This window comes from Mya arenaria, chromosome 1, assembly GCF_026914265.1.
Source record: "Mya arenaria isolate MELC-2E11 chromosome 1, ASM2691426v1".
NCBI lineage: Eukaryota > Metazoa > Mollusca > Bivalvia > Myida > Myidae > Mya > Mya arenaria.
The window spans coordinates 5993285-6007333 of record NC_069122.1 but is presented as its reverse complement, the minus strand read 5'-3'; the positions used below and the strand labels follow the sequence as shown (position 1 = coordinate 6007333).

General features: G+C 34.5%; 1 protein-coding gene across 1 annotated transcript; it reads right to left on the bottom strand.

The window, feature by feature from the left end:
* Window positions 1-477: 477 nt before the first annotated feature.
* Window positions 478-2815, bottom strand: LOC128234865 (pyrethroid hydrolase Ces2e-like). The gene is made up of 2 exons (XM_052949439.1): window positions 1194-2815; window positions 478-963 (listed from the first exon to the last, which is right to left on the bottom strand). The coding sequence occupies exons 1-2, from the start codon at window positions 2714-2716 to the stop codon at window positions 726-728; spliced, it is 1761 nt and encodes a 586-aa protein (XP_052805399.1). The 5' UTR covers window positions 2717-2815; the 3' UTR covers window positions 478-725.
* Between the last annotated feature and the right edge of the window lie 11234 nt (window positions 2816-14049).

Genomic DNA, 14049 nt, shown 5'->3' with positions numbered 1-14049 from the left:
ATTTTTCCACCTGCGCGACCTCCGCCCCCTTCCACGTGTATTGACAAATCCGAGGTTGCTCGTGCATACACTAGTTAAAACCCATAAAAAGCTCCTGTCTCGCTGACCGTTGGAATGCGACAAACCCAACATTTGTTAATAAATATATGTTGAGGCATTTGTATTCCGTCTGCATTGTTTCGTATAATTTGTGGCTCTTCTTTTAAGTGTTGGTCTTTTGTCTTGTGCCTTAAAACAGGGCCTTCGTGTTTTACGGGATATGCTCCTTGTATATCAATTGCAATCTTTAAGATACAATCGGAATAAAATATTCGAAGATTCCATAAATATCAATAGAACAATTAAGCTCTATCAATGTTACACGGCAATACTCACGGTGCTCGCGTACTTTTACAATTGAATTTCACATTTTCTCATTCAATGTGTGTATCAATATATTACATGCATGGAAAAAGAGTATAAAGGACGGCAACATGGTAGGTTTCGAACTTTTAAACCAAAATCATATCAGATTTTAATCACAAGTAGAAGTAATTGTAGTAATAGTAGTAGTGGTGGTAACTGTTATAGTTGTTGATGTTGCTGTTGTTGTTGTTGTTGGTGGTGGTGGTGTTGGTGGTGGTGTTGGTGGTGGTGGTGTTGGTGGTGGTGTTGGTGGTGGTTTGAACTACAAATAATGTGTCACGTCCTATAATATTTCTAGTTTTCAATAATCAAATAAAGTTTCATCCACAGTTTCCATCAGCGTCACAGGCATCTTTAATTTTTGACTTGAATGCAGAGTCTCCAGCATGTTCGCCATCTTCTATCGCCTCCAAAAGAGCAGGGACAATTTCCCGCCAAAACTGATACTCCTTTGTATATAACCGCTCTCCAATTGAGTCTTCCACATCAATGATTAGGTGTTGCATAGCTTCAATTGTGTATTTTGGCCACGATACGGGTCCATCTCCATTTGGATCTCTGAAACATTGGAAAAATCGGTCACCAAAGCAAATAAATAACATAAAATATGCTAATAAATTATTTAAACAACATGGACGTGTTGACAATAAATATAAGTTGAATAGTACCAGCACAGCGTTGATTCTGAATAATGTTTTACTAACTTTGTTTATGCAGTGCTAGTAATAAAACTAAAACCTTTATTACCTTGTAATTCAATGAACTAAATAATACAAGTACAAGATTACCCAAATTTTGCAAAATTGGTCCAATAAGTCATCACTCGTCCTGACACATCCAATTGATGTTCTGCAGGTTGGTAATTGGTTGTATTGAAAATGTTCCCCAAATCATAATGATAACCAAACACGGACGGTATCTCTTCTGCATGGTTAGCTTTAGTGACCCAGTTCGGAACAGCGAAAGGACGCTGTTCGGGGACGATCAAGAAATTGTAAAACCAGGTGTTTGAATTTGTATCGTTCGCGTGAGCCAAATTCAAATCCATGGCTGGAACGTTGAAGAAAACATCTCCGCCGATTTTTGTGAACATTGCTCTTGCGTCCTCAGGATCAGCCCAATTTGTATATTCGTAATTGATTAAATCGTTTACTGCCTCGTGGATATTCTGATCAGGAAACATCGACATTAACATTATAGGCATGATCATTGACACATCTGCATTGCTCACTTTGACGTCGTCTACGGAAACATTTTGACTGGCAGCAAGCATAAGTACCCATGCCGCCCCCTCATCCCCATTTACACCATTTATGTAGTTCAATTCTTTCATAAACTTCATTTCGTCACTCCCTGGCATTTTTATTGTTTCTTTGGGATTTCGCACTATAAATTCACCATCTAGAGATGGCGTAAACTGCACAATTACTGCAAGAGTTTGATTGTCTGCAATCGCTTCTGCCACGGCAACAAATCTCATGGTATCAACGGTTTTCAAACACAGGAAAATATCGTCATTTGTTTCAGTTGAGCATTCAAGCTGTTCAGCTAATATGCGTGCAGCCCGTATATTATCACTAGCTAGAACATATGGAAGTGTAGCTGTTCCACTTTCTGATATTACATTCTGAAATAGACCTCTATTTTCTGGGTAAAGAGATTGCAGATGAACACTCATTGATCCAGCGGATTCACCAAATATAGTGATTCGACTGGGATCACCACCGAAAGCGCCCACATTCTCGTTGACCCATTGAATAGCCAGTCGTTGATCCCAAAGTCCCATATTTCCCTTTGCTCTCTCATCTCCGACGTTCAGGAACCCGAACATGCCTAGGCGATAGTTGATCGTCACAACTATGACGTTTCCATAGCCTGCCAAGACAGTCCCTGGGGTCATTTTACCGTCCCCAAACGCATAACCTCCCCCATGAATCCATATCATAACAGCAAAACCCGCTTCTTTGTCGGCCTTACTTGTAGGAACAAATACATTCAAGAATAAGCAATCTTCGTTGGTCGAGCGGGTTCCAAACTTGACAATCTTATATTCAAACTGTGGACAAGTCGATCCATATTTTGTTCCATCAATTGGCTGCTGGAATTCTCCATATGGTTGAGGTCTTTGAAATCTCAGCTCACTTATGGGTGGTTTTGCATACGGAACACCAAGGAATTCATTCACAAATAAATGTTGTTCTCTAAATGACACTTTGTTAGTTTTACCATTTATTATCCCTAGCTTTGTTTTCACTGAGAGCTCACAGCTTGCGAGCAAAACGCAGCATGAAATAAGAATAACTACTTTCATTTTCTAAATTAAATTCTCAATTTCTGCCATGCACAAAACAAGATTAAACTGTTCTTATTCAATTTCAGCGAATGTTTATCAAAGGCCTTAAATCAGACGTCCCTGATAATGACATAGGTAATACACATTTGATAACAGATCGTCCCCAAATATTTAATCTTACTGTGTCAACAAGATGGAGTGCAATATTGAGCACAGTGTTTACTATGGAAAGCCGGTTAGATCATACCGGTTTATCTAATCGCTATTTGCAAGTTACTATTTTACCGGGTTCTGTTTGCCTATTATTATACAAACGTTTTTGAGTACTTAATTATAAGGATGATGTGTGATCATTTCTGACGTACAAACAGATTGTTTAAGGTTTTTCAAAACTTAATAAATTGTTGTTGTTGTTTCTAAAGCGATGATAATGCAATTTAAAAATTACCCATCGCAATTAAATATCTGGCGGTTATTCTTCATATCTAAAATTAGCAAAACCAATTGGCAAATGGCTTTCAGCATTTAACAACAAGTGGCAAGCGCACGTACATGTAGCCGTCATAATTGTTAAAACAGGGTTGTAGTGATGATGGTTTTAATGATGTTGATGGTGATAATGATGATGATGATGATGATAATGATGATGATGATAATGAGTGTTATCTTAATTACGTTTAATATATATTAATAAGACCATAAAACATATGAAAACATATGATTTTACGTCCAGATAAAGTTTTAACTGTTCTAATATCAGCTAAGGTTTATCAACGACCTTAAATCAGGTGTACCTTATACTAACATACAAAGGGTATTAAATATTTGATAACGGATCATCTGCAAACAATTAATCTTACAGTATCAGCAAGATGTGGTTCAATATTGAGCACTATCAATGCACAGTGTTTACAATGGAAAGCCGGTGAGAACATAACAGTTTACTAATCGCTATTTGCAAGTTGCTATTTTTCCAGGTTATGTTTGCCTGTTGGTATTTACAGATTATTATTTGCCTATCAGTTTCATTTTCCATATCCAACAGTGAAACTACAGCACGCCATTTTGAAAAATCCGTATCATGATAGTTTTGTTCTCTGATTTCGTATCATGCGAGTACCGTGTGTAGTTAAAAATAGCGTGCCAAAAAAAAACTGGTAAAACCTCTGAACTTATCAAACATCAAATTATCTAACTTTACTCAAGCTCCAGAAGCATGTACATATTCATGAACATGGTTCTTCAAAGAACCTCAAGGATAAGCACGAAGCAGAGAACACTTTCAATCTATCTAGACAGATTAACTTCAGTGAACTAGTTGTTTGCCATTTCGAAGTTCATAAATTGTTACATTTGCATATTTCTTATCATAAATATGAGCAGTTCGCCAATAAAAAGAAGAAGGCCAATTGGCGACATCGATAGAAATAGCGATTGACTATAGTAAAAAATTCCACGAATATTTACTTTCTTAGAAATAACCGCGTTACGTCTACAAGAAATGACGATTAGTGTATATTCGTAAAATAAGTATTGTTTTTGGTTGTTGTTTTTTGTGTTGTGACATTTCATTATTGTTGTCGAATTAGCAATTTGTTAATTTTGCTAAGATATAAATAATTTGTTCTTATTTTCCTCAGTTATGTGAATTCTGTTACTTCCGAATTCGGTTCGCTGTAGTAGCCTCCCTTGACTTCAAAACACAAAACTACGTAACACATCACTATATTCATACACTACTATAATTCGTTTACTTGTCAATTGGATCTTATACATATGTATTTGTTAGAAAATTTCTTTAAACCACCCAAACCAACCACTGTGGTTGATTTAATAGACAATTTAGAACATAAGAAGACCCATTTTTATAAATTGAATATTCAACTAAATATGCGTTAAACATGAACTTTGTTCTGAACATCTTGAACTGTCTTGACATTATTATAATCAGATTGTTCGCTAAACACTGTGTGTTTATTCTCTCATCTGAGATATATATCCCTAAATACGGTCGTAAACCTATTTCCATTCCAGGATTCCACACGATGCACAATTTGTACAGTTCATGATAAAATCAATGTGGCTGACAAAGCTTAGTAGACCAACCAAAGTGAATGGAGACTTTAATGTTGTGTACTATTACGTTTATATGTATTTTAATTCACTTTAAAAGGGACTCAGTCATGATTTTGCAAAATGCCTTTTTTGTATGACGAAATAAAGTTTTGGCAAGTCATAAGGAATGTTAAAACTAACGCACTGACGGCTGGGACCCTTCAACAAATGTTGATATATGCTCAAATATCGTCTTGGAAGTCCACGATTTTGAACAGGTTGTAATAACCCATGATCTAAATAAATCTTGAAATCTTGAAAATCTTGTTAGTAACGCGATTCAATAAACGGCTTAAAGAATAAGGTATCCTTATGTTTGCGTACGAGTTCTAATGGGCGTGCGAATGTGTTGCATCCCACTTAATCCAGAATGCTGTTTTTTTAAAGTAAATTTTTATGCAATTTCGATATCAAAGTGTAAAACAGTTATACTAAATTATCAGATTTAGAAATTGAACTTTATATGCCTTGAATGCTTTACCTAAACAATTACGTATGACGTTGTCAAAGTTTTATCACATTAACTGCCGTATTGCAATTGGAAATTCAGCTGATATAGTTGAGCGCAATTGTACTGTATGTCATTAAATTGAAAAAAGGCGTACTTTGGCATATTTCTTTCTGCGCAAAGTAATATTCTTAAACTCCCCACAGCAAATCAATGTAAGATACACATTCATATATATGTTTATTGATTAGATGAACCCGAAAAGCACATTTATAACAAGAAACTGTTGTAAACATGTTAACGACAACAAATTCCGTCCGTCTGTCTATCTGTATTATTTTGGAAACAGTAATGGAACATTAAGTTTTGTCTCTGATAACAATTGATAGAAGAGAGACTCAGAAACAACTCTTTTGTTTTGGATCTCAATACTCAAGAATTAACACTATTGCGAGCATTGTAAATATTATATTCAAATTCACTTTATATTAATTTATTCGTAATTTATCAATTTTAGTGCTAATGATTTATGCTTTACAATCTGAAATAAATACTGATTCAGCCAGAAATAACTTCAATATCAACAATATTCATCATCCCTATACAAGCGCAAGCTAAACTCCACTCAAGGAGCGTATAACTGATACCATTAGTCCAAATTGAGCTTCAAAAATAATTCAACAGGAACGTGAGAGGAGGCTTTATTCTCCCTCCACGTTTGCAAATTTGAACAACGTGACCTTATTTGTGATGTCACATGTTGTTCTTGTGCGTGATGTGTTAGCACCCGAAGTATAAATAAGTAATAGTTAAGTAGCAATATTAAAATTCATCTCAATTAAATAAAAATTCTTAAACTGTAGTATGTATGCCCATGCAGATCGTGCAAGCTGCAGCTCGTGGAAACTTTCAATAAATGAAGTTATCATTTTATAAGACACAACTTAAGTGGTTATCATACCAGTTTTGGACACTGTTATTTTTTTGTGTTTCGACACAACCTAAGTGGTTACCATATATATTTTGGTACAACGTTGATTTTTATTTTTAGACACACCCTAAGTTGTTACCATATATATTTTGGTACAACGTTGATTTTTATGTTTAGACACAACCTAAGTGGTTACCATATATATTTTGGTACAACGTTGATTTTTATGTTTCGACACAACCTAAGTGGTTACCATATATATTTTGGTACAACATTGATTTTTATGTTTTGACCCAATCTTAATGGTTACCATATATATTTTGGTAAACTTTTTTTATGTTTAGACACAACCTAAGTGGTTACCGTATATATTTTGGTACAACGTTGATTTTTATGTTTCGACACAACCTAAGTGGTTACCATATATATTTTGGTACACTGTTATTTATTATGCTTTGACACAATCTAAATGGTTACCATATTGATTTTGGTACACTGTTATTTATTTTGTTTTGACACAATCTAAGTGGTTACCATATTTATTTTGGTACACTTTTATTTATTATGTGTTGACACAATCTAAGTGGTTACCATATTGATTTTGGTACACTGTTATTTATTATGTGTTGACACAATCTAAGTGGTTACCATATTGATTTTGGTACACTGTCATTTATTATGTTTTGACACAATCTAAGTGGTTACCATATATATTTTGGCAAACTGTTATTTTTTATGTTTTGATACAACCTAAGTGGTTACCATGTATGTTATGGCACAACGTTAATTTTTATCTTTAATGCAGTGATCATTATATACATTATATATGTTGTTTGGTTGCTATATTTAGTATTGTGGAACACTTGCACTACATTTTAATTTAAGATTACTCATACATATTTATAATGTACATGTACATATTCGGTAATCTTGTATATTAATTTTAGAAAATGCATTTCATAAAAAATGCCTTGAGATAACTAGCTTTTACGAAAACCATTCATCTTATTTAGATTGAGTACGTCTTACAACACATTGGTGTGTGTATTTGGTGCATTCCGCTTGTCAACGCATATTTTATTACTATTATTAGTTTTATAAAAAAAGAACCTATTACGGATGCCGCTATGCACAACTATTCTTCTTAATTGCGATAGGATCAAAATAGAACAAACCATATACCAGCCACGTGATATATTGAACTAATATAGCTTCATACTATTGCATCTGAATAAATGTATATGATTCAATGTATACGAGTCCAGATGTTTTATGATTTACCAATTGCATTTTGTTTTCATTTGTTTGTTAGGCTGCATTGTAAATATAATTTTATAATGGTTGAACCTGTAATTATGATATAACGTGTACATACCTTCTCTAAAAAGATATTATGAGTACTTATTAATATTGTTATTATGATGATTATTATTTATATAATTATTATTACTATTATTATTATTATTATTATTATTATTATTATTATTATTATTATTATTATTACTTTATTATTATTATTATTATTATTATTATTATTATTATTATTATTATTATTATTATTATTATTTATATTATTATTATTATTATTATTTATATTATTTTTATTATTACTTGTATTATTATTATTATCATTATTATTATTATTATTATTATTATTATTATTAAAGTTCAATGGACGGACGTTACGTTATTGGAATCAACACATTTTTATTTCACCCAACGTCTGTTTCAAATAAAAGAATAAAAACAAACACGTTACAATAATAATTATATTGTAGAGTACTGGATCTCCATAAAGAACATTTAAAGTTATATATACCTGCTTGCCAATATTGCTAGAGATTGATTTAAGCGACAAAAATATGTTAAAGGATTTCTATTAAGTGCTCAAACTATTTTATTCATGATATCACGCTGTCTAGGTGGGTGTAAATCAATTGTTTAAACGTGTTTTTTGAAATTACTTATAACAGGTTTTCTGAAAACAACTACCAGGTTTTTCCATGCATGTGCATATTGGCAGTTTGCCCATTTCAAAACGATAACGCAAGTGTATAAATATATCGATACCCAGTTTGCAACATGATGTTTTTAAATGACCGTTTAACAAGTTCAACACGAAACTAAACATAACGATGACTTTAAATTTGAGACCATCGGATATTTATTACTCACAAAATACGATATTATACCGTTTTCGTTTTGGGCGAAATATCGGAGAAGTTTTGGATGATGTTTGTGAAGGACGGTAAACTATTTTTGTGTATTACAATGGGTAACCCTTGCAGTGGTTTGACTTTCATGTTTATAAGAAAAAAAATACGTGTTCATTTTTAAACGGTACCAAGCTTTATTTCTAGGTCAAACGCTCATTAAATAAGCTGTTAGTTTTTGATATGTTATGTAAGTCTGTTATTCATGTCGGAAAATAGCTCATTGAGCTAGTGTTTTTTTGTTAACACATACCCGACTTTAAATACAGATTATTGTATACCCACTAAACAATGTGTGTACTCAATCACCTGATGGTTTTTGTATTAATGATTCAGTATTCAGCTGAATTAATTATCTGCTTTCGTGATTGGTATATCTCTCTTATGCCAAGAAACATGCTAAGTAACAAATAGTCCTTGTTACGTTTAGAATCGCTTTTTACAGTAATGGTTAATATCACGCTGTAGATAACGCTTGGAAACGCTTTGAGTCTACCAACGATCCGGAAGGAATCGAAATAACGCCTGAAGTGATTTTTTGCCTTTTTAATATTTTTCTTGACTTGTCCCTGTAGTGACCAGGGGCGGTTCCAGGATTCGACGTTAGAGGTTACTTAGGGGCGTAAACTTCTAACGTGCGCCCCTCCCTCGAAACCGAAATGTATTTGATTGAAAGTGTAGGCAGTGTGGTTTGGGTACTCTCCCAAGAAAATGTTAACAATTCTAGTCCGAAATAGTGAATTATGGGCGTATTTGATTACTTTTCTGTTATATTGAAATAAAAAAACTTCGATTTAAGGGGGGGGGGGTGACGCCGGGTGCCCCCCCCCCCCTCCGTGGATCCGCTAGTGGTGACTTGTTGTAATATTGTAATATGAACTTACACTTGGCCTAATGGCCTAATATTGTAATGAAATGCATTTTATCTAGATTGCAGATTACTGACTTCCCTTGTATAGCAGTGGCGAAACACGAAGGCCGCTGGGTGACTGCAGACAACAGACGACTTTGGCTGTTCAAGAAACTACAAAACCTTGGCAAATGCAGCCAAATAAGCGTTATAGAGACATCGAGTATTCAATCATGCAAAATGACTACAAAGAATGGAGGCATATCAATAGATATTGTCGGTGGAGAACCAGAGGGTACATGGTGGAAACGTTGTTAAATAAAGTGCATGGTTTAAGCTTACATAGTTCATTATACAAGGGAAACTATAGGGCCAAGTAAAGGATGACAACGCTTTAAGGCCCATGGATCAATACATATCATAACCGCTGGACGATAGACATATAACCTCACAATATAACAAACGGATAATTAACAGTTTTCGAATCATGGACTTTGCAGTTGCAGTGCATTTATGGATTTTCTGCTTCTGCACTGTGTTAGGATTGTTTCTTGTCTCTTTAGTAAAGTTTTGAAATATGACGTTCTCCATTGGATGCAAGAGATATGTGGAGGCTAGGTTAGGGCTTACCTCTTATGAGGGCTGGCAGTGTGATACTTACAATAAGTGTAATTGAATTAAACAATCTAAACGAATCGGACTGTAATTTGCATACCATGGACTAAATTTGGGACTTCAAAGTCGGACTGTAATTTGCATACCATGGACTAAATTTGGGATTTCAAAGCAGGACTGTAATTTGCATACCATGGACTAAATCTGGGATTTCAAAGGATCACTTTTCAGACACATGTTGTACACCCTTGTTAAAAAAGGATTATAAGATAGATATACAGTCGAAACCCGTTGGCTCGATATCGCTTGGCTCGATTTCCTCGTTGACATGATTTTTAGAACCGATTTGTTGTTATTCTATGTAAGCATTCCCACTTGGCTCGATATTTGCGAGTATCGAAGTATTTCGGCCGGTCCCTGGTATATCGAGGCAACGGGTTTCAACTGTATAAATATCCTTGGTAAATATAGGATAGTGACACTTAAATAAACTAAGCAATCTTCCATGAAGGAAACTTTTATATAAAAAATGACCTATGAAGATTTTCAACTAGGAATGAATATTAGATTTTGAAATACTTTATATATCCCACGCATTTTAATTAAGGGCAAGTGAAACCAAATGTGCCAAATGACAACATTAATACACAACTGACATTCTTATTACTGTTACTTGTACTATATTTACAATGTACTCTGTGATATTCATCAACATATAGCAAATTGTTATTTTTATAATGTTAGTATGTTAATAAATAAAACAATTGAAAAACAACAACAACAACAACTGTCTTTATAGTTTTGGAATGTGTTTTTAAGTGTCGACATGTAATTACATTCAAATCGATATTGAACTAACATGTGTAATCACTATCTTACATGTGCTGAAAGTTTAAAACCTGGATTTATAATAATGTTTTTTAGGAAAAGAAAGTACTGATATTAACAAAAAGGTGAACAATCGGAACACTGGCACATTGCCCGGGTTATTTTGATAGCCCGCATTAAACAAAACGAAAGTAGGATCAGCTTTTTCAGTTTATGATTTCTGAAAATCGCTTTTGAAAAATTGTTTACTAGATCACTCATGCACATTTATATTTTACATGTATAAATTACTTATAAACATGTATTATAATTTTAATACATGCATGAGGCTTATTAGGTTTTCCGAAAAACATTCATTAATTTTCAGTGTTTATTTAGTATTGCTCCTTCGTCAATAGCAAGCATGTAAACGTTATTTTCATAAACTTTATTTTGGTCTTATTACGAAAGGATATCCTTTGGAGATGAGGATCGAAATATTCCTCAGGAGAAAGTTGACTTCATAACATCACAGTAATATTGTGATTTTATTGCTTAATCTCCACAAATCTGTGATATTATCTCATCCAATGCTAGTTACAATTGCTGTCTCTTATATAATAAATTGGAAATTGAAACTGAAGTAAAGTTTGTCATTCATAGATGGAAATAAGTATATTCTCACTAGCGGGTTAAGGGGTTGGGGGAGGGTTTACCAATAAATTTGTCGAAGCGAACTGATTTTATGTCAATATCGGATAAAATCGATAAAATGCACCAGGTCAGACTCAACTGAGTCCTTGTGTTTAACTGAACGTTTATATTTTGAAATCCACGTGCCTACGAACTTTTCATATGTTTCCATTTATTTTTAAGTCGGCTGCAACAATATGTTTTTGCTCACATTTAAGAAAACAGTTAATTGTTTAATTGAAATTCCTTAAAAATAGATTGAAACGTATTCTGGTTTTGTTTAGCGTTTGATCTTTTTCAAACCTTCACCACTTTTGATCTTCTTAAAATTGTTACAACAGATGTATAAAACCACATTAGACTTGGATCCAGTGGACTGGAGTTTCACTGGCTGATCGTAATCCGTGTGTGGTCTGTTTGTGGTGTTTGTACGTGTGTAATTGGTCTTGCACGTGTGTAATTGGTCTTGTATGTGTGTTAGTGGTCTTGTATGTGTGTAAGTGGTCTTGTATGTGTGTAAGTGGTCTTGTATGTGTGTAAGTGGTATTGCACGTGTGTAAGTGGTCTTGTACGTGTGTAAGTGGTCTTGTATGTGTTTAAGTGGTCTTGTATGTGTGAAAGAGGTCTTGCACGTGTGTAAGTGGTCTTGTACGTGTGTAAGTGGTCTTGTACGTGTGTAAGTGGTCTTGTACGTGTGTAAGTGGTCTTGTACGTGTGTAAGTGGTCTTGTACGTGTGAAAGAGGTCTTGCACGTGTGTAAGTGGTCTTGTACGTGTGTAAGTGGTATTGTAAGTATGTAAGTGGTCTTGTACGTGTGTAAGTGGTCTTGTACGTGTGTAAGTGGTCTTGTACGTGTGCAAGTGGTCTTGTACGTGTGAAAGAGGTCTTGCACGTGTGTAAGTGGTCTTGTACGTGTGTTAGTGGTCTTGTACGTGTGTAAGTGGTCTTGTACGTGTGTAAGTGTTCTTGTATGTGTGTAAGTGGTCTTGTACGTGTGTTAGTGGTCTTGTATGTGTGTAAGTGGTCTTGTACGTGTGTAAGTGGTCTTGCACGTGTGTAAGTGGTCTTGTATGTGTGTTAGTGGTCTTGTATGTGTGTAAGTGGTCTTGTACGTGTGTAAGTGGTCTTGTACGTGTGAAATAGGTCTTGCACCTGGTAAGTGGTCTTGTACGTGTGAAAGAGGTCTTGCACGTGTGTAAGTGGTCTTGTATGTGTGTTAGTGGTCTTGTATGTGTGTAAGTGGTATTGTACGTGTGTAAGTGTTCTTGTATGTGTGTAAGTGGTCTTGTATGTGTGTTAGTGGTCTTGTATGTGTGTAAGTGGTCTTGTACGTGTGTAGGTGGTCTTGTATGTGTGTTAGTGGTCTTGTATGTGTGTAAGTGGTCTTGTACGTGTGTTAGTGGTCTTGCACGTGTGTAAGTGGTCTTGTATGTGTGTTAGTGGTCTTGTATGTGTGTAAGTGGTCTTGTACGTGTGTAAGTGGTCTTGTACGTGTGAAAGAGGTCTTGCACGTGTGTAAGTGGTCTTGTACGTGTGTAAGTGGTCTTGTACGTGTGTAAGTGGTCTTGTACGTGTGTAAGTGTTCTTGTACGTTTGTTTCTCTCGTTCAGTGTCGTTTGGACCCTTGCCTTTTTCCTTTTAACGGCTACTAGGCTTGACCCTTTAGTGTTTTTTTTTTAATTTGCTATCACAAATTGTTATCATAAAATGTTAGAAATACGTATGATAAATAAAATTGTCATACAAGTCAATGCAACAACGTTTGATAAATATTGGTGATCACATGTCTTACAACACTTGTTATAATCCATTTAAGTAAAATATAATCATTCTCGTTGTTGTCATCATCATCATCATCATCATCATCATTAATCATCATCATCATCATCATCATCATCATCATCATCATCATCATCATCATCATCATCATCATCATCATCATTATTATTAGCATTATCATCATCCTCATAAGCAACAGCAGCAGCAGCAGCAGTAATATCAGCAATAATTTCATCAGCAAGATCTTCTTCATCATCATCATCATCATCATCATCATCATCATCATCATCAACTTCATCATCATCATCATCATCATCATCATCATCATCATCATCATCATCATCATCATCATCATCATCATCATCATCATCATCTTCATCATCACAAAAATTATCATCATCATCATCATCATCATCATCATCATCATCATCATCATCATCATCATCATCATCACTAACACCATTACCATCGCCACCAACACCATCACCACCACCAGCAGCAGCAATTAATAAAGTTCTTCACTCATGACGGGATGATGCTGATAAAGCGTTAGTGCTTAAGTCCTCGACAAATAAATAATGATAATAAATTTAGAGAAGTTACCTCTATAGCTCTTATTTATGTTCATGCGAATATGTTGATCAATAAGAATCGATACGTTATAGATACCTTGAACCTGTTGACTTTTTGTGCTTAATTAACAAATATGAATGAATTTGGCTTTAAAAGCGTGCACAATTGCCTATTAATAAGCTAGACACTATATAACGAATTGAACTAGTTTTATACCAAGTTGAATTTGATAAGATACCAATACTGCAGGCGATTTAAACACGTCTTCATATGGAATTGCAATTAATAGAAAGTGACGGGAAATTTTCAATTGCTTGTGCATGATCT